The sequence below is a fragment of the Nematolebias whitei genome, chromosome 11, assembly GCF_014905685.2.
Source record: "Nematolebias whitei isolate Nwh7 chromosome 11, NemWhi1, whole genome shotgun sequence".
Classification (NCBI taxonomy): domain Eukaryota; kingdom Metazoa; phylum Chordata; class Actinopteri; order Cyprinodontiformes; family Rivulidae; genus Nematolebias; species Nematolebias whitei.
The window spans coordinates 32330322-32350826 of NC_056508.1; the positions used below are offsets into that span (position 1 = coordinate 32330322).

The 20505-nt window shown below is 40.2% G+C and overlaps 2 protein-coding genes across 2 annotated transcripts in view; one reads left to right on the forward strand and one right to left on the reverse strand.

The window, feature by feature from the left end:
• The window catches only part of srpk1a (SRSF protein kinase 1a), a 22390-nt gene extending 14424 nt beyond the window's left edge, over window positions 1-7966 (forward strand). The window contains exons 10-16 of the mRNA XM_037684890.1: window positions 872-1094; window positions 1399-1758; window positions 1914-2014; window positions 2287-2394; window positions 3652-3721; window positions 6372-6464; window positions 6663-7966. Of these exons, the coding sequence (XP_037540818.1) occupies window positions 872-1094; window positions 1399-1758; window positions 1914-2014; window positions 2287-2394; window positions 3652-3721; window positions 6372-6464; window positions 6663-6847 (1140 nt within the window). The 3' untranslated portion in view covers window positions 6848-7966. The remainder of the gene's footprint in view (window positions 1-871; window positions 1095-1398; window positions 1759-1913; window positions 2015-2286; window positions 2395-3651; window positions 3722-6371; window positions 6465-6662) is intronic.
• A 1980-nt stretch (window positions 7967-9946) lies between these two features.
• lhfpl5b (LHFPL tetraspan subfamily member 5b) lies at window positions 9947-12243 on the reverse strand. The gene is made up of 3 exons (XM_037684493.1): window positions 11835-12243; window positions 10082-10318; window positions 9947-9987 (listed from the first exon to the last, which is right to left on the reverse strand). Exons 1-3 carry the CDS (start codon window positions 12241-12243, stop codon window positions 9947-9949), a joined length of 687 nt encoding a protein of 228 aa, XP_037540421.1.
• Between the last annotated feature and the right edge of the window lie 8262 nt (window positions 12244-20505).

Genomic DNA, 20505 nt, shown 5'->3' on the forward strand with positions numbered 1-20505 from the left:
GGGTGAGAACACTCGCCTTCACCAATGAAAACAAGGTTAGAACTCAGAGAGGCTAGCACCACTAGCTCAGCTGGTAAGAGGACAATTGAGGGGGTGAGAACACTCGCCTTCACCAAATAAAACAAGGCCAGGAACTCAGCTGGCTACGTAATAAACAAACTTCGGAGCACGGTCCAACCGACCACGCGGTTGGAGGCCTCCAGTAAACAGGAGCGGAGCGAACGCTACCGCTAACCAACAGCAAAATATAAGCAAAAAACCACTACTCACCAGTGTTAAATCACACACATAGTAGTCATAAACAACGTCGGAGCACAGTCCAGCCGACCACGCGGTTGGAGGTCTCCCAACAAGCGTGAGCGGAGCGAACGCTACCGCTAACCAACGGCGAAATATAAGGAAAACTACTCACCGGTGTTGAATCACACACATAGTAGTCAGACGCAGTAATTTGGGAGAGGCGGAAACCGCCGTAGTTCCCAACAAAACAGCAGAAATACCTTTGAACAGGGTTAAACCGTCGCAGCCCTAGGAGGGCGAACACGCTACTCCCGCAGACGGGCAGTCGAGCTTCCGACGACGGTAAAAAGTTCAGAAAAGGTCCAAAGGGCTGAAGCCCTGAATTGAACCGCGCGCGAGAAGAAAATGGGAGCAGAGCAGCGGATGACGTCAGGCTATATAGCCTCTGATTGGTCATCCGTGTCACACCTGTGACTCCGTTGGTATTATTACTCGAATCAGCGCATGCGCAAAGGGAACATTCAGTGCTTTCAGCACCGCCCTCTGGCGGTCAGGAGGGATGAAATAGAACAAATATTCAACTTACCACTTTCTGTTTCTTTCATTTTCTCCTCTGTTACATCTCTTTTAGACTGTGAAAATGTCAAAAAACAAGAAGAAGAAGTTAAAAAAGAAACAGAAGCGTCAGGCAGAGCTGCTAGAAAAGTGCATTATGGACCTGGAAGAGATGGAAAAGACCACAGAGACTCGAGTGGACGATGAGGAAGAAAATGACCCACAGTCTCCAAAGGGGCGAGCTTGTGCTCCTCTCAGACAAGTGTCTCTTCAGGAGCTAGAAAACAAGGAAACCGTAGGTAAGAACCTCTCAGGGTTTATGGGTAAAGATGAAAAGTATTTTGTTTTTTATTCGACTGCTTTGGGTTCACACATCTATTTATGGTAGATCATGTTTTGTGACGTTAGTACTGAAAGCTTGTAAACAAACCTCAGTCACTTGTGTAATAAATATCAGTAACATCGCTGATTGTCCTGGAGCTTATTAAGTGGTTAATGTTTAAGAATGCCGTTTCTTGAATTTCCATGGCTGTTTGTTAAAGGGCTGCCACAGAATGAAGACAGCAGTGTCTTATGTAGTTTACCCTTTCCCAAACATTTCAGATGGTGTAAATGAAAATTACATGAGACTGGGACCAGACGAGCTGTCAGAGACCAACTGTAACGGCAACGCAGAGGTGGAGCAGAGGCAGCCCAAGTTTAGGAATGAAGACCAACACAATGGCAACGCAGAGTCTCCAGAGGAACAACATAAAGAGTCCCTCATCTACCCTCTGTGCAACGGCGTGGACTCTACGGATTTCAATGGGCCAGACCCCGAGACTGAAGACAGTGGGGCTCACGGCAGTGAAGTTACTGAAAGACGTCTTCCTGATGGGCTGGAGGATGGAGAGCTGGAGCAAAGTATTTTGCAGGAGGAAGATGAGACTGAGTGTCATGGAATCCCAGAGAGCCTGAGAAATGGTCAGTCTTTTAAAATCGGTATATGTGCAAAATGTTGTATGCTCCATTTGTGCCACTTTAAAATGAAGGAAGTCATCAGCTGTGTGGCTGAAATAATGAAAATTTTGTGCCTTTTTATTGTTTTTTCTCTTACCTGTTTTTCTTTTCTGATGTAGGCAAGTTAACTGCAGGATCTCTGCTGGTTAACCCTCTCGACCCAATAAATTCAGACAAGATCAAGGTCAAGATTGCAGATTTGGGAAATGCATGCTGGGTGGTGAGTAGCTAATGACGAGGGATTTCCCAGCCTTGCAGCTATATATTATCTGAATACTAACATCAATAAACTGCTTGGGCATTTTTTTTGTTTATGCTGCATTGGTTTTAGCTCAGCGTTTAATAAACCTTTCAGAATAATCAGCTTCGAAATATATTTCTCATGCTTTTTTCTTCTCGCTCATAAAATATATATTTTTACAGTGGAAAAAGTAAATTTTGTTGTTAGGATTTGTTATTTTTGTCTTTTTTTTTTGTCTTTGTCTTTTTAAGCACAAGCACTTTACAGAAGACATCCAGACGCGACAGTACCGGTCTTTAGAGGTTCTCATTGGTTCTGGATACAACACACCAGCCGACATATGGAGCACAGCCTGCATGGTGAGACTCCGCACTGATAACTGCTCAAGTGTTCTACATTATTGTAACGCTACCAGAGTGCATCCATAAGAAGTCCAACCACTTTCTGTAAGAGAGGAAACTGAAAATGTTGTTGAATTTCCTATTAACTTTCAATTTACAAAGAACTGATGCAACATGGGTAGAAAGTGTCTCTAGTTTTTGATGGGTTATGCAACAGATTATTGTTTAGATGCCCGTTATACAATTGAGACGGTAAAAAAATGGTCGCTGTTGTAAAACTAATATTTAAAGTTAGTTACCGGTAATTAATTCACATCAACATAAAAAACAAATAGAAAGAAATAAAAATGTGAAAACCACTGAATGCTTTTGAGTGGCATTTTTTTTTTTAAATGTTGCCCCAGGATAAATAACAAAATGTTATTTTATTTTATTTAGTTTTACGTCAAAAAGTTTCTGATAAGATTTCTATTCCAAACAGCTTTTCCCCTTCAAATTAATAATAATACAAAAAAATAAATAAAAAATCAGCAAATTTGAAAACATCAGCCATTTAAAATGTGTTTATAACTTTATTTAAAAGTCAAGTTGCAATTTTTTAAAATTAATTTAATCACATAGGGCTTTATTTAATCTATTTAGATTTTCTTAACAGACTACAAATTGCATTTTACACGTTTTTGTCTGTGTCATAGTTAGTAGCTCATACCTTTTATAAATACTGCTATCAGTATTTGTAATACATGTGAGGTATAAGAATAACTTCAAACTTGTTTTGAGCTTTTTATTTATACTTTTTTTTTGCCACTGTTGACCCCAGAATTGACCTGAGTTAGTGTCTTAAGACAGATTACACACGTTTAATTCAGTGAAATGGTTCAGACTTCCACTCGAACACAATGTGACTGGTGGAGAATTTCAGGCAGTGTAGACGCAAGTCTCTAGATGGGAGTAATGATTTTGTAAAATGCCCATAATGTCATGAACCTTTCATAAATTTTATCTAAAATGTGTTCTTGTGCTCAGCTGTAGTCCAAATATTTACAATGCAATGAAGCCGCAGGAAGAGTTTCAGCGTAGTGTGTATTTTATGAGTTTGACCCAATTAATTTTTAACAAATGCTTCAACATGGATTTATTAGTACCATTGTCACTTTCTTTAAAATATTGCATTCCAGCAAACTTAGAAAAAACTGTTTAACATTACCAGCGGTTGGACTGCTTTACTTGCATATAGTTTGATGTCTGTCCTGATGTAGATTGTTTTTTCTAAAGGCCTTTGAACTCTCTACTGGTGACTACTTGTTTGAGCCACATTCTGGAGAAGATTATTCCAGGGATGAAGGTATTGTTGGCTCATTTTCTTCCTGTCCCTCTGCTTTTTGATTTGTTCGTTTACACAGGATTGTTGGTAGTTGCTACATTTGGCTGCACTTGAAATGTGTGCTTCACTCAAGAGATATTTAGTCTTAGTAATGGACTTTTAATAATAATTGCTTCTGTTAAAACTTTCACTGTGTTTATTTGGTGTGCGTTTGTTTTTATTTTTGTGAATTAACTTATTTCACCTGTTCACTGTGTCACTATTGTGCAGCTTCAACAGTAGCTCTGCACTGTACATAGATGTTCACAGTATTAACCTTTAAATGAGGCAGGTCATTACAGTGATTTCAGATGGTCTCTAATTTAAAAAGAATGTTTCTTAATCCTGTGATGTATCGTGCAAACATTCCTGGGTTTATTTCCTAACACATCAAATCACTTTTTTACTTCCCTGGAAATGGGGCCATCTTTTCACTTCCTCACTGGTCTTTCCTCATGTCCTCATCGCTAACTCCATGTTTCCTCTCATGTCTTGGTCCTAACGTAAATGTCAGCGTGCTGCTTTGCTTAAACATTGTGTACTGATTTGATTCTGCTCGTACATCAGGTATGTACTTATGTGCAGGCTTCAGGCAGCTGTGAATTGGTCTTTTTTAAACAGAACATTACCTCATTCATGTGCTCGTGTTTTTAGATTGCCGCTTCATCTGTTGTCTGACACGTTTACTACAGCTTATCTCAGAATAGGACATGTAACGCTTTTGAATGCTGTGTTGGAGCCATTTTTCCTTTACCTTATCTAAAATTTTATGACCTGTACTTATCTAATAGAATAGTTTTTGACATTCTAAATATAAACTGGCTTTTCATAACTTTGCTTCACATCATATAAGACTATCATCATCCATTGTTTCTAATAAGATTTGTTGCACCACCCTTATCTCATCTCCTCTCCAAACTGTTTCCTTGTTGCTTCCTGTCTCTTCCTTCTTCCTGTGATGTGCCTCATTTCCAGACCATCTTGCTCTCGTGATTGAGTTGCTTGGCAAAATTCCTCGCCACTATGCGCTGTGTGGGAAATACTCTCAGGAATACTTCAATAAGAGAGGTATGCCACCCCTCTGTGTGTGGCTCACCCTGGGAGAGGTGGATGGGAGGATGAAGGATCCTGACAGCGTGATGGCTGATGGCTCTGTTTAAAATACAGACATTGATTTAGGTGTCTGTAGTGCCAAAACTCTGTGGAAGGCTCATGATCTTTAGATGTTTCCAGATGGTTTGGGTTGTGCTTTAAACTTTTTTGATCCTTTTTAAGGTGACTCGTGATCTTTTTGCTCCATAGAAGTTAAAGGTAACAAATAATTTACCAAAAATATAGCATTTTACAAATGAATTAATTAAAAAACGATTATTCCAATGTATTTGGCAGTCTGACAGTAGTCTTCCCAACTTCTTAGCCTCTGACCTGCAAAATGAATGTCAGACTCGTGACTGATTATCTCAGGTTGTAGAATGCAGACATTACTAATTATCCAACAAATCTTTTTCACCTTCATTTGTAATAAAAGTTATCTTTTGTAAATATGCTACAAAAATAAATAAATTGTTTTTAATTAAAGGTTAGCATTCATTGAAGGAAGGTCTGCGGCCTTTCATCCCATAATTTTAAACTAAGATCATCTTATGATGAGAAATGATGAGTACTTTGGGCAAACCTTTAAAATAATGGTTTGCTCAGTCTCATGCAGTATTGTGAGATAACGCACTCAGGCGTTGTTGTGAATGACTCTCAGCTACTACCAGATCAAAATTGTAGGCCAGTATCCGTAAAATTAACTGAGTTATAGCTTTTTTGTGTTGACCTTTTGTTGATTAGTTGTGATGATCGTCTTGAAATGGTTTGACCCCAAATGTTCAAGGTTTTCTTGTTCTTCCAGTACATTTAACCCATCACACACAAGCTACACCCGAGTGGAGCAGCTGGTTAAGTGCCTGGGGAGCTGGTAGGAAGTGGGTGTCTTTCTCAAGAACAACACATCGTATGAGCATTAAGACCTGTCCTGAGTCGGCTGCCCTACCACAGCACTACACCCTTCCTGCCACCACAATTTGTCCAGCGATTCATATTTTTAAGGACCACTAGTTGCTACATACAAACAAATACACACACAGGCAGATACATTGCTTTTTGTCTTTGGCGACGGGTGACAATGATTCAGTCTTATGAATTAAAACTGTTTTCCAAGGCTGATAGTTTTGCTAAAACTTGCATACTGACATGTAAAAATTGACTATACTACAAATTTGGAGGGGAGATGAAAGAGGAACAATTGATGCCACATGAGCTTTGATTAGGAAAAACTGATCACTCTGCTGTGAGTGAAGAAACTTTTTGTTGAAAATGACGTATTCCCCTAGCTCTTCAAATAGCTCACCACTAATAAGACAGTCTTGTGCCTCGTTGGTTGCTGTTAAAATTGTGCCTTCTAACTCTTTATTCAGAGCAGGAAAGAGTTCTTATGTCTGGTTCTGTTTATAAAGTTTCTGTCTACAACTATGTGCTGTCAGCTCCACCTTTATCCTTCCATCCAAACACCCAGAGTGGGCCTGTGTCTGGGTCACGGTCTGATCAATATGTTGTCTTCTTTTCCCTGCAACCCACTGCTGTGTAGACCACATAGCGCTGATCATTGAGCTGCTGGGGAGTGTCCCACGCAAACTCATAATGAACGGCAAATATTCCAAGGATTTTTTCACCAAGAAAGGTAAAAACAGAAGTCAAGACTAGAGATTTTTGCCAGCTCAAATGCTAATGCTTAGGTTGGATAATTATAACGGTTACATCATTTTAGAAGCAGGTAAATGTAAAATTAGTATAATAATAATAATAGCATGAATGCCATGTTTTGTGTTATCTCCTGTGTGGCTCTGAGGCAGGATTGTATGTTTGGTTTGTGTTGCAGGTGATTTGAAACACATCACCAAGCTGAAGCCGTGGGGCTTGCTAGAGGTGCTGGTGGAGAAGTACGAGTGGTCCCGCGAAGAGGCGGAGTGCTTCACCGACTTCCTCCTTCCCATGCTGGAGCTGGTTCCTGAGAAAAGAGCCACTGCTGCGGAGTGCTTGCGCCACCCCTGGCTCTCCCTCTAGTGGACACCTTCCGCCATTGCACCTCCCCCCTTCCCTCATTTCCTCAAGACTGCAACAGATCACTTTTCCATTTTGGGCATATCAGATTAATATTTATTTCTTTTTGTTTCTTGTTTATGTTCCATTTATTGAGCTGTTGCTTCTGTGTACATTTGCTTTCGGTTTACTTGTTCTTCCCTCGGTGTAATGACATCAGAAATCCAGTGGATTTGTATAATTTGTGGTCATGTCCAGCTGCTGTTCTCTCGTCACCCCCAAAAGGAAACTTGTCACTTAGCTGCTGGAGACTCATCCTTGTTTGTTACACTCCTGCACTAAAACTACAACAATTCAAGGATATATGTAGCCTCTTAATTTTCGTCCCCTTAAAAAGACACTTTTTCCACCAATATTTTCACTAGTATTGTTTCTTTTTATGCATTATTTCATATCACACATGTGGTGTTTTGTACTTGTAACGTAGGCTTAGGAAGTTGCACACTGGGCTGACATTTACACTGACTGGTAACCCATAGCATTTCTCTCTAGAGTTGTACTGACACGGTCACGAAGTAGGTCATATTTAGGCTAACAAACCCGTCGTCACCTGGTATTTAGTGGGTTTGTTAATAATAAATGAGATATTTCATGGGAGGCTGGCATTCTCATACACCTATTTCAATTCAGGTATGTAGTAGTAAAAGGTTTCAACGAGACAAAATGTTAAGCCCAACTGGAAGGAGAAAAAAATAAACTGTATATATCTGTACCAAAGAATTTGCCTTTATGTATATTACAGGTATGTACAGTTTTTAACAAATCTTATATCTTAGCTAAAATTAAAAAAAAATTAGCTGGGTTAGCTGTGTTTTAATAAAGCGTATGAAAGATGTTTGAGCTCAGTTGTATGTACGGCCACCTGTTCAATAATAATAATGTCTGTTTTTAACCATAGAGTTGGTGAGATCTGATGTTAATATAATGGTGTACCAAACTGATCATATTAAAGTAAGCTATGTTGTCTGTCCAGACCTAAAGATGAAAACAAAACTTTGCATTAGTGTCACATTGAAGGAAAAAATAAAAAAAAGGTAGACATTGTGTGGGGTAACGATTAAAGACCTGTACGACACCATACAATAAAACAGATCATTCAGTACATGATCATGGCTGAGTTCATTTATTTAGAGACACATGGAGAAAGCTGCTTGTGAGAAGATAAAAATAATCAAACTTTGGGAAAATGTGGAAAATTTTCAATCGCTTAAATTGGTGCTGCGTCTTCGTGAAGCTGGGCTGTTGGAAGTCCATGTGTTCATCAGTTTTCTGGGGGAAGAGGACAAAAATGAGCAGTTAAAACTATTTTTCTGGACATTATGACTTTTAACAGCTTCTGTTCGACTGTTAAATCAGTACAAAAATAAAATGAGAAATACACTGCCTGGCCAAAAAAAAAAAAAGAGTTGCCACCTGATTTAACTAAGCAAATGGGTACGAGCCTCCTATTGGACAATTACTGCATGGACGATTATCTTTCAGCTGGCAACAAGTTATTTAACCCCAACTGATGTAACGAGTTACTTCTCATTTCTTAAACAATGATGAAAGACGATGCTTGGTTGTGGAAAAGATGTCAGTCTGTTTGAGAAGGATCAAATCATTGGCATCAAGCTGAGGAAACGTTTGTAGAAACTACTAAAACTGCGTTAAGAACTGTCCAACACATTATTAAAAACTGGAAGGATAGTGGGGACCCATCGTCTTCTAGGAAGAAATGTGACCGGAAAAAACCCCTGAATGATCGTGCTCGGCGATCACTTAAACGTTTGGTGAACTTGGATGGAAGAAAAAGAACAGTAGCACTCGGGGCTATGTTTAATGGTGAAAGTAAGAGCATTTCCACACGCACAATGTGAAGGAACTCAAGGGACTGGGACTGAACAGCCGTGTATCCTTAAGAAAACCACTAATCAGTGAAGCTAACTGGAAAAAAGGCTTCAATTTGCTAGGAAGCATAAAGATTGGACTCTGGAGCAATGGAAGAAGGTCATGTGGTCTGATGAGTCCAGATTTACTCTGTTCCACAGTGATGGGCGCATCAGGGTAAGAAGAGAGGCAGGTGAAGTGATGCATCCATCATGCCTGGTGCCGAGTCATCAATGCAAGATCTTGGTAAAAAAAATGAATGCAACACTGGATGGAAAAAGATCTTGTGACATTGCAGAAGCGAAACAACGCCACAGCAAATGCATGCTGTAATCGAAGCTAAAGGCGGTCCAACAAAATTTTAGTGTGACCTTTTTTTTGGTGGCGACTTTTTTGCGGGGGCCAGGCAGTGTAGCTTCAGTGTAGTTTGTTGCTCCACATTTCAGCTGCCTGCAAAAATGTGGAGCAGCAAACATCCAATCATAAGTGATTGCCCCCTTCTGAAGGCAAAGTGGTGATCATGTTTTTGTGTGTGAAGCATTTGCTAAATGTCCCATGATCCCAGGGAAGGATGTTAACTCAAAATAATCAAAGTTTAGTGTGTTGGAAGCTGAGAGTCATTAATAAAGAGTGATCTATTATCGCAGGAGATTGTTCAACTGCCCCTCTACCTATCAACCATAGGTCTTGGGCATAAACAGTGGTGGGTGATATGCAATCCTACAAAGAATGCTAAGCAGTGAATTGTCTGGTTTTGAATCAGGTTTTTATAAACAACTGCAATTAATAGAAGTTAGTTGTAAAACTCGTTTAGTCTAATTCGTGGCAACAATATATCTAAAATTATGTGCTGATTGTTCATGGTTATTCATTGATGAGTTGTGCTTTATTATAAATTGATTCAGTTACATTTCTGTGGAGATAATGAAAAATATGCATAAAGTGGTCGATGCTGGGAAATTCAGTGGTATTTAATCTAAAATACTTTTAAATGTTTTGGTCAAAGCCTGTAAGTGACCTTATGTGTGATGTCGTGCGATTTTATGAAATCTTGTGAGCTGTGTTTGCGGTCAGAGAATATCATGGAGGTGACTCTCAGCTACTACCACACAGACTTTAGCTCAACAGTTGTTTAAATGACAGAGTTAGCCTGAATTGTCGGAAGTAAAAGGAATGATCAGATTGTTGTAAATGTTAAAAAATGAAAACGTTTTCGTTCTCTTCAAAGTTATGTCCTGGAAAAGCACGAGGGAAACATTTGCTGACTGTCACATCTACATCCGACATAATCCTAACACGGTTCAACGAAATGAAAAGCTGCTCCCTCACCTGCTCCCTCAATCTGGAAGTCCTCTGGCAGCAGACTGTCCTGCCGGTTGCCAAGGGTGAAGGACAGTAGAGCGAGGAGGACAGAGTCCAGGATGCTGATGATGGCCAGGATGTAGGCCCAGCGCACGGTGCAGTTCCCCAGGCTGTACTTGTCCGTCCTCTGACCACACATCGTCTTCACCTGGGTGGAGTCCCAGCCGTCCGGGTAGATCATGCAGCCCATCCCCATCAACACGCCTGCAGAAGGACGGACGCAGACACTGAATGAGTTCTCTTGTGCACTTCAAAGATCAGAAATAATTCCAGAGGAAGCTCTTCCAGTGGAGGAGGTGGATATAAATCTTTACACAGCCCTGTTAACTGACAAGTTTATGAAAAATCATTGGAAAACTGTTCCCGCCTTAATGCAACATAATTAGCATATCCTTTAATTACACCCATCAAACCTCTGTACATCTTAAAACCAGTCGTGATGCATCTCCTATAGCAGTGATCACCAACTGGTGGGCTGTGGGCCACATCTGTTGGAAGCTCATTGCATCTGGTCCATAAAATCTTTAATAATAATCAAAAAGCAGTAATTTTCCCTAAGGATCAGGGGCAGCAGTAGCTCGGCGGTCAGTGCTGCGGTCTTGCAGATTTGAGCCCTGGTTGCATCAAGTGCATTTAAAACAGTTTCAAAGTCTTTCATGTGAGTTTATTTGAGCCCTGCATGATGCAGAAAGCTCTAAACTACAGGAGACCCGAGTTCAGTCCCTGCACACTTATTTTTAATTATTTTGCTTCCATGCAAGTTATTTTGATTTTTAGTTGTGTTAATTAGCATTTTTCTTTTCTCCCTTTCATATTTTCCTCACATTTTATTCATATTTATGATTCAGATGACTGCTGCCCAGCTGGATGAGGTGCTGCTATACAAGCTCCTGAATGTTAAACCCAGATCTTTGGCTTGGCTGGTTAGTTTACCAGCTCCCTGACACCTGATCATGTTTCATGTAAGCGATCCTCCATCGGAGGTGTCAGACGGTGTGCTGACACCTGATCCCACCATGACTTCCTCCAGTTAGATCACACATCACATTAAAAAAACACCTGAAGCAGCTCACGCTCACTTTAGCATCTCAGAAATGGACAAGCAGCAACATTTTTCAATAGATGTGACCTTTAAGTTCATCCTCGACAATGTGCTGAAAATTATGAATGCATTTCTGCTTTGTATCATCAAAACCATCAGAATATTACAATTCATAAGAATTCTTTACAAACCACTGCTGATATATTTAAAATATAATTATCCCCAATGAAAGGCAAAAGTGGACAATATTGCTTTTGCCCACTTCTGTGTGAGCTTGTTAGCAAAATATCGCATGAGCCACTCAACAAATTTTAATTGATCTTGCAGAAAGTGATCATTTGATTTAGCCTATATTTACAGCTGATTAACTTTTAACTCAAGATGGCCGCTACAGCTGATCTTAAGAAAAACACAAAAACAGCTGAACTTCAGAGCTAATATTTTATGTGGTAGTAGCTGAGAGTCCTTCACAGCACATATTTTGAGCGGGACATCCATATGTATTGTCTTCACATAGTGTCAAACAATAAAATTAAAGGCGGCGGGCGATATGCATTCAACTAATCTTTCCAGTTTCAACCCTGTTCAATATCCAGCTTGATCATTTGTGACTAACTACAACCATCACATGTTTAATAAAGGATTATTTAAGAACTGGTCCAGAATGAAGCCCCTGACCCGCGGCCAGCTGCATCCACGCGCAGATCTTGTACACGTTGCCCGCGTTGCAGAAGAAGAACATGCTGAAGCCCACCATGGTGCCCACCACCAGCAGCATGGCGGTGCCCACGAAGAACATAGCGGTCCTGAAGGCGGGGGAGGGGATGGAGTTGAAGTCGAACACGCTGCCCTTGCACGTGAGCTCCGAGGTGAGCGCGTTCCCTATGCAGTAGTGGAAGAGGCCGAAGTAGCCCGCCTGCGGGGTGTTCACACTGTCCCCGATCCAGTAGGGCTGGATGAACACCACCACCGTGATGATGGCGAAGCAGATGGTGAACACGGCCCACATGACGCCAATGGCGCGGGAGTTCCTCACGTAGTTGGTGTGGTAGATTTTGGCGGCCTCCTGGGCGGGAAGGAGGTCCATGATGCTGGAGAGGAGGAGGAGGAGGAGCGGAGGGGAGAAAAGTTTGTTTCACACACTAAAGAAGTCCAGAAGAGACAGTTCCGTCTTCATCTAAAGCCTGAAGCGGCTTCACACCTGAAGACTGATCAGGATTCAGCACCTGGGACAGCGCCTCAACCCTCCACGTCACAGTGACGTCACATACGGTCTGCCTCCTGAAAACACCTGCTGGGAGGTAACTGGACACCGCTAGAACCAGTCAGGTTAAAGGCCCATGCGAGTGTCAGGTGGGGATGACTCTCAGCTACCTCCATGTTTGAGTTCAAAATCTGTAAATTTGAGTTATAGGTTTGTTTGTTAATGTTGATCAGCTGTTGTAGCATCTTGATTTGAACTGACTCCAAACGTTAATCCATCCAGTGGTTCTTGAGATATTTAGACAAACAAGTTCTTCGGTAACGTTCAGAGCCATCAGGCTCGAACCTTCCTCCTGTTTTGCAGACGACGGCTCCTCAATTTTTCTTTTCCACGCAGAGAGCTGGTAAGCCTCCTCATCCAGCACCCCGAACAACAAATCTCTGTTTCATTTGTCACTACTGCTGCCATGTCTGGTTTGTGCTGACGACTTCGGCTGGAGGTTGACAGGAGCAGCTTAGAGAGTGTGTCACGGTGTGTGCTCCTCATCCTGCAGTCAGAGCTGGTAACAAGCAGCTTCAGCACCGCTGCTCCTCATGAAGTCCAACAGGGATCTGATGGCTCTGCAGCTCAGGAGCTGCTGCTGATGGAGAGAAGATGGTGCCGTGTAGATAAAAAAAAGTTGTCAAAGTTAATTTGAAAAGGAGACACGCCTTGTTTCTGCATTCTGCTCGTCTGAGATGTAATGTCTGAAAGATCGAGCATTTTCCTCTGGAGGCAGAGGAGATGTCAAAACAAAACTTGTTTTTTAGATTTAGTTTTAACACTTTTGTTTGTTTGTTTGCTAACAACTTCTGCAGACTGTGTACTATTTTATTTCAGCTCATTCATGGGACAGGTGCCACAACTTTTTATTCGTTTTTATACTTCTTTTAAATATTAAACTATTTACAAATATTTCCCACATCAAAATACATTGGTTCTCTTCAAAATCCTTCAAAAACTCTCTTTGAGATCTGCTTCAACATAAAGCAGTTTTCAGCTGTTGTTCTGGTTTTTGCCATAGCTTTTAGCTATTCTGCTACTTCAACCTAACCTTTTAATTACTTTTAGCTAGTGTTTTGCTACTTTTGACATTTGCTGCAATTGGGCTGCATTTAGCTTCTATTTATTTGATATTTTTTAGTTTTTAGTTAGCTTTTAAGTTGTCTTTTTGTGATGGCTAAGGTGAATTAGCTGTGGCGGCCATCTTAAATTAGACTGATTCAATGGTTATTTTACAAAAGTTTCATTTAAGTTTTTCTTATGGTTCATGGGATATTTTGCTAACAGACAAACAGGGTTGACTCCAACAGTTAATGCTACAGTTTTAAGCCCAACAAGTAGCTCTTAGAGTATTGAATGTCTCCCATCTATAAACACACCAAACATCAGCTCAGTATCTGTCATATTAATTGAATTGTAACCTTTCTTGTGTACTCTAAGACCGTTTGGCTTTGGCAGCCATCTTGAATTGGGTGACTCCAAATGCAAATCAGTTGAAAATGTACATTCATTGATTGCTTTCCAAAAAAGTATGCACAATTTGACCAGCAGCTCATGAGGTATTTTGCTAACAAACACACACACAAACACACACCTAGACACAAGCATAAACATGACTGTTCCCTTTGCTTTTACAATTAAAAAAGGTATTTGTTAGAGAACAGGAGGGTTTGGTTGCTTCATTCCTGTAAGAAGAGCATAAAAAATTGGATGCTCGTTTTTTTTTTTTCAGTGCTGAAGCATTAAAACACCTGCCCAGAGCTCAGAGAGCTCATTATCATCATACATTGTTCCTGCAGGGAGACTAAAGCACAACACGGCAGGGCTGAGCTTTCTGACGTAACTCGAGGTGTGTTTAGAGGGCTATTACAATATGCATGACCCCAGAGAAAATAAAATGACAAATAATTAGGAAAGGGTGAAAAATACTCTCACAGACAGCTTGTCCTCCTGTAACAGCCCTCCTGCATACTGATTGGAGAGGTTTATTAAACTGAATACCAAGTGGAGCACTAGCTAAATCTTATTATTCTCCTCATCAATGGGCACTTTCCTCTGAGCCATTCTCCAAAGAAATTAGCTCCTGAGTCAAAAGGACTGGTGAAATTCACCTCAAATAATGTGAAAACTCTTATTTGTTGAGTGGCATGTTTTAAAAACACTCGGGAGGGAAGGAAAGACAAGAAGCACCGCTCAGCTAAAATAAGTGAGGAAGCCTATCTGATTTTTAGAAAACATTATACACTGGCCCTCATCTCTGCAGCACTTTGTAATCACATCAAGGAATAAGCACGTCGCTCATTTGATGAAAGCCGGCAATAAATGTAATAAAGCTGACAAGGTTATTAGAAGCGCCACAGGCCATTTTGTCGAGGCTCACACAGCTCAGATTGGATTTTATGGAAAGAAATATGATGAAGCAAGGAAGGGCCCATTTACAAAAGACCATGGGAGGCTTAATGGCTTGTGACTGAGTTCATTTATACACATTAATTCCTGCAACTATGACAAGCTGCAGCATTTCTCCGGACACTGAGCATCATCAGACATCATTTAAAGGCTGCTTCGCTCCGACTCTCTGTAGCCACATGTTGCCTGTAAGAGGTCAAAGAGCAAACAAGTAAACTCAATCCGAGTCCTCCCTGACCATCTACATTATTTTTTTTCCATTTTGGTCACAATATAGTTTTATATACTGATATTCTTGCAACTGTATCGTTTTCAATGTAATTTGATGAACAAATATGAGTTTTTCTATAGATATATTGCATCATAAATCAAGACTTGACAACCCATTTGTGGGTTTAAACACAACCTGTTTTCAGTCTAAAACTTTCTGTTAGCCTGTGTATGCAATACAGGTGAATGTTGATAATAATTGGCCATTAGGGTGCTTATTTGTGACCTTAAGCTTGAATATAAAAAAATTGTAGTTGTCTAAAGTTAAATAAGTGAAAAAATATGAAGTTATCTTATACAGGGAACAAAAGCAGAATAACAATGCAGAGAAAGAAGCCCTCAGAGGTCTGGATTAGTTCATAATAACAATAAAATTTAATTAAAAACTATTTTACTGAAGTTTTACTCCCAGAATGCTCCAGGGCCTCAGCTTTTTTTAAACTAACTGAGCCAGGCAGCAGAGATCACATCCAGTAAAATATTTCATTATGTATATTTCCTTTAGGAATTCAGGAGCATGTTTCAGATCATCCTGGCTTGTTGTGTTTTATCTGCGTGGTCGCTGCTGATTGGAGCGTGTCCAACTTTCTGTACACGGTTTGTCATTAACCTCAGCTCTGCTGCCAGATATTTGCTGAGGAGAGAGAATAATTTGTTTGAACAAAGAATACATCCGTCTGTGGTTCGGAGCAGGAAAAAAGAGCTAAAAATCCCTCAGAGTGACACTCTGCAAAGGGACAGGGCAAACATTGTAACAAAGAGAAATGCTGCACGCTGAGGTGAGAGCCTCGACCCTGGAATGATCTCAACCTGTCTGACTGAAGTTGGGTCGTTTTCTAATTCCATAAAACATTGTGCGCACCTTTGTTTCTAAAGCTGCGTTTATGCACAAATTTAGGCTTTTGTCTGCTATAATAAAATCTGTTTCAAACAAGAAAAAATGCATCACAACCAGTTGTTGAAGCTAATACTACTTTAAAGCTAAATATAGCAAAAGAATAGCTAAAAGCAGCTAAATGTTAGCTAAAATTAGCAAAAAGTTAGTGAAAAATAGACAAAAGGTAGCTAAAAGTAACAAAAGGCTAAATTAAACCTAAAAGTAGCTAAATGTTAGCTAAACTTGGCAAAATACTTGCTAAACTTAGCAAAAGTCTTAGCGAAAAGTAGCCAAAAGGTAGCTAAAAGTAACAAAAGGCTAAATTAAACCTAAAAGCATTAAAATGTTAGCTAAATTAGCAAAAGGTTAGTGAAAAGTAGCCAAAAGGTAGCTAAAAGTAACAAAAGACTAAATTAAACCTAAAAGTAGCAAATGGTTAGCTAAAAGTATAAAACTGCTAACTAAAATTTAAAGTAGCAAAACAAGCTAAAAGTAGCACAAGGCTAACTAAAAGCAAAAGTAGCAAAAAGGAATGGAAATGTTAAAAATAGCAAAACAGTAACAAAAGCTAAAAGCACAAAAATGCTATCTAAAAGTACCAAAAGGCTAAGTCAGGTTTACAGATACTGAGCTAACATTTGATGTGGTAGTAGCTGAGAGTCCTTACTCTGAGACAAACATCTTGTGAAATTGCAGATTGGCTCTGAGGTCAATTTTCTCTTTTGGAGCAAACATTTGCTCCAGACCCTGGTTAGATACTGCTTGTTATTTCATGCAGGAAAGAAGAAATGGAGGAGGTGCCATTTTCCTGAGCTTCTACGGTTACAAATCTTGGATTATGAGTCACTGAGATGAGACTTTCTGCTTTAGTAGAAAAACAGAGGAAGGATTACAAACAGTGAGCCTCATCTTGATGAAATTACCTTTTATGATCTAATACTGTCCAAGAGGGGGCAGTATGTCCTTGGAGTGTTCCCAGTCAGCTCTCCTGTTGCTGCTCGAGCCCAGAGGATGGATGGAGCGTGTTCACCTCCGTGCTTCAACTCAAACAATCACCCAAACAAGAAACAGACTCTTGTGCATTTGCATATTTATTTTTACACTAACTCACTCACAGAAGACTGCAGCTCTGCCTGGAAACCAGTCCTCTCCTGCTTTTTATTTCTGTTTGGTCTTTTTGATGTGGAAACAGAACCCAAGTGTATTCCACATACGTCGTTGGAGGTGGGATGCTCTTTGAAGAGCTCTGGCCTCTGAGTTAATGTAGCCCCCCCCCCCCCCCCCCCCCCCCCCCCCCCCCACACACACACATGTTTGTCTTTCTATCTTTACAGGGACTTTGCATTGACTTCCATTCATTTTTTATTAATTTCTTTTAGTCTAAACTTGACCTTTACCCTAAACCAAACCCACCAACGTTACTTTTTATAGGGCCCAGGCTTTGGGCCCCATAAGGACCAGCTGGTCCTCACAATGTAGTATAAATTGGAAAAATTGGCCTTACAAGGTAACAAAAGCAAAGCCACACAAACACACACACACAAAATGACTTCCTCACTGTCGATGGGCCTCATTTAGCTCAAAATTTATGCCCGGAGCCTCACACAGATGCCTCTTTTTGTTTCTGGGATTGAAGCCTTGTGTGTGAATGGGATTTCAAACGTGTGGGGGGTCATCATTCAGCGTTCCTGACAGATTGAATCCCTGTAACAACACTGCCACGCCTGTCTCTTCCAGCACAGCTGTTACTGGTGCTGCAACACCTCTGAGCTCACACACACATCAACACACACCCACTGCATGTGCTATCAGGTAAGGGTGAAATTATGCAAGGGCATGCGTGACACAAAGGAAGCATCTTTACTTGAGGGGTGAATCTCATCATTATTCTCCCCCTTTCCTTTGCTCCTCTGGCTAACTCGATGGGGTGCAAAGGCTCTGAACTTACTGCGCCTGTGCTGTCTCTTGTATATATATTAATGCAATGATGAATGAAAACACTGCTATCATTTCAGCCATGAGGTGTGGTGCCCTTTCGAAATGCCTCCATCAATACGTTGATGGACGACGGGGCACCTGTGCCAAGCAGAAGGATCTGTCATCTTCTCCATAGGTGCTCGTTAAGTTGATCATTTTCTTGGTCACAGCAAATCAGTGGCTTTCAGCTGCTTGTGCCTGAGTGTCTTCACTTGTGTGTGAGTGATGCTCCAGTTGTTATATAACCTCGTGGCAGAAGCCGTAGAAGGGCGGATCCACCCCCTTGACATTACATTTTGGCGGTGGGTGCTTTAAGAGCTGTGGGATCAATTCTTGCTCTTAATTGGACTGTGAAGATATTATTTCTTTTAAAAAATTTGCTGCAGATTCATCCCACTCCCCGTGTCGCTCCCTTCCTCTGCTTCAGTTCTCCCCCCCAGATCATTAAATCCGCAGCAATTTATAGCACGTTTTTCATTTGTTGTTTCCCTCTGGATGCAAAAGCAAGAAAGGAAAATCATAGCGCGCAGGTTTTACTGTCACAATACAATATTGCTGCAAATCAATAGAAGAAAATGATGCAAAGCATGTCAGTTGAAAGGGGAATTTGATATCTGCAGTGAAATGAATACACTTAGAGATGTCAAAAATTGAGTTTGGAGGCAGATTGTTGACAATTGATGAAGAAACATGATCTTTAATTGAAGTCTCAGCTGTGCAGACCTTACTATGTGGAGTTTTTTATTAGTTTTATTCCTCATAAACAACTTTCTTCCGTCATTTAATTGTTGAAAATTAGACTTTAGAAGTGAGTGTGGTTGTTTGGCCCATAGATCTCTGTGATAAACTGCTGATCTGCTCAGTGAGTGTAAACTAAATGATCCGGACCTCTGATGGACTCTGGCTCTGCAGGACAGAGCAGATTTGAAAAATAAAGACAAAGACAAAATATAAACCTCAACCCAGCAGGAGATCACTTTCTTATACCAGGAAGGCTCGATTCAGAAGAACAAAGAAATAAACATCTGGTTCTGTCCAGCAGCATCAAATAAGCTCGTTTTAAACTCACCAATAAACTTTTAGTCCTTTTTGGTTCTGCTCTTTACATTATGGGCCTTAGCTGTTATCGTGTGTGTTTGACATTCTTGAAGACCTCTGGTTTTACCTGTGAATGTGTCTAAAAGAAAAACCTGTTCTTGTGAGATCCTGTTTGAGTTTTATTATTGTCAGAACGTGAGAAAATCTTTGACCTTTGGATGAATGACTTCGAGGGTGAAGGATTAGTTCTGGTTGTTTAGGAGCTTTGGCATTTCGACTTAAACGTTCAGCTTGAAGTAAAAGGTGCAATGCATGTCTTGGAATAAACTGCATGTGTGTGTATGAGTGTGCAGATGAGTGTTTAGACATGTTTCTCAGCCTTCCAGATGTGAAATGAGCACAAGCTCTGATCAAACACAACGTTGTGCTGAAAACAACAGAATGCCGCCTGCCTCTCGGTCTTTACTGGAATGAAAACTGGGATTCATCCCACCTCATGACAACACACAGCTGCTTAAATTAAACAATAAGCTGCTGCTAAGTTAGCTCAAACTAACATCATCCCTCAAACAACTAGTTTTGGTACTGAACCAAGCAGTGGCTAAACGGGAGAAAATCACAGCCAGTTGCTAAATAATAATAATAAAAATATGTGAGTAATATTAAACCTTGCACATTTTCTTGTCATTCTGATGTTCGTTGGATGTGAGAACAAAGAAGCTGTTGTAATTGTTTTTTCCAGTAGCTTTTGGTGTGTACAACAGATTCCTTTAATGGTTGTGTGAGGGTTGAGCTTTGGGCTCAGGGTGAGGATGAGACATTTAGTGAAGATGATTGAGGTCAGGATCTAAAGGCTCTTTCTTTATGGGTTCAACCCACAGGGAGTGGTCTTCTTTTAGAACAAGTGACAAAATACTTTAAAGCACATTTAATCTATCTACTCAGTCCAAACAACAATAAATAAAAAAACCAAAAGGCTAACTCAGGTTTGTTGCTGTTGGTTGAACTGGTTTAAATCCAGATAATGTGGGAAAATCAAAACAACTAAACTTTAATTAAAAACCCAGCAAATCATCAATACTTGATCAGAGACGTCTTAAAAGGAGGTTATTGTTCAAATTATAAATCTGTCATAAATGAGACATGCTTATAATAACTTATTAGTTGATTGTCTGTGGTATACTCAAATAAAGAAACAAAGTTGAAAGCAAAAATATATATTTTAACTGTTTTAGCTGTCCCATTTTATCAAATATAACTGACAAAGTGGAGAATTACGATTTTGGCTGTTATTATTTTTTTCTCAACAGGCTGAAACATCTTCAGAAGCTTTCTGAAGATGTGCAGCCCTGTAGTATAACCAAAGTTAAAGTGTTCATTTCTGTTTCTAATTTCATTCATTCATTCAACCTTTATTTACATAGATATATCACAGTGAGCTTTGAAGACTCATTTACAAGTGAGATCTGTTTAGACGGACAAAAATAATGAAAGTGACACATGTATAGGATTTGGAGGCAAAAAAAAAAAAA

Coding starts and splice junctions, on each gene's coding strand:
- lhfpl5b (XM_037684493.1), bottom strand. CDS start 12,243: ATGGACCTCCTTCCCGCCCAGGAGGCCGCCAAAATCTACCACACCAAC. Junction 10,319..11,834: donor GTGGATGCAGCTGGCCGCGG/GTCAGGGGCTTC, acceptor GTCCTTCTGCAG/GCGTGTTGATGGGGATGGGC. Junction 9,988..10,081: donor CTTCCAGATTGAGGGAGCAG/GTGAGGGAGCAG, acceptor GTGCTTTTCCAG/GACATAACTTTGAAGAGAAC.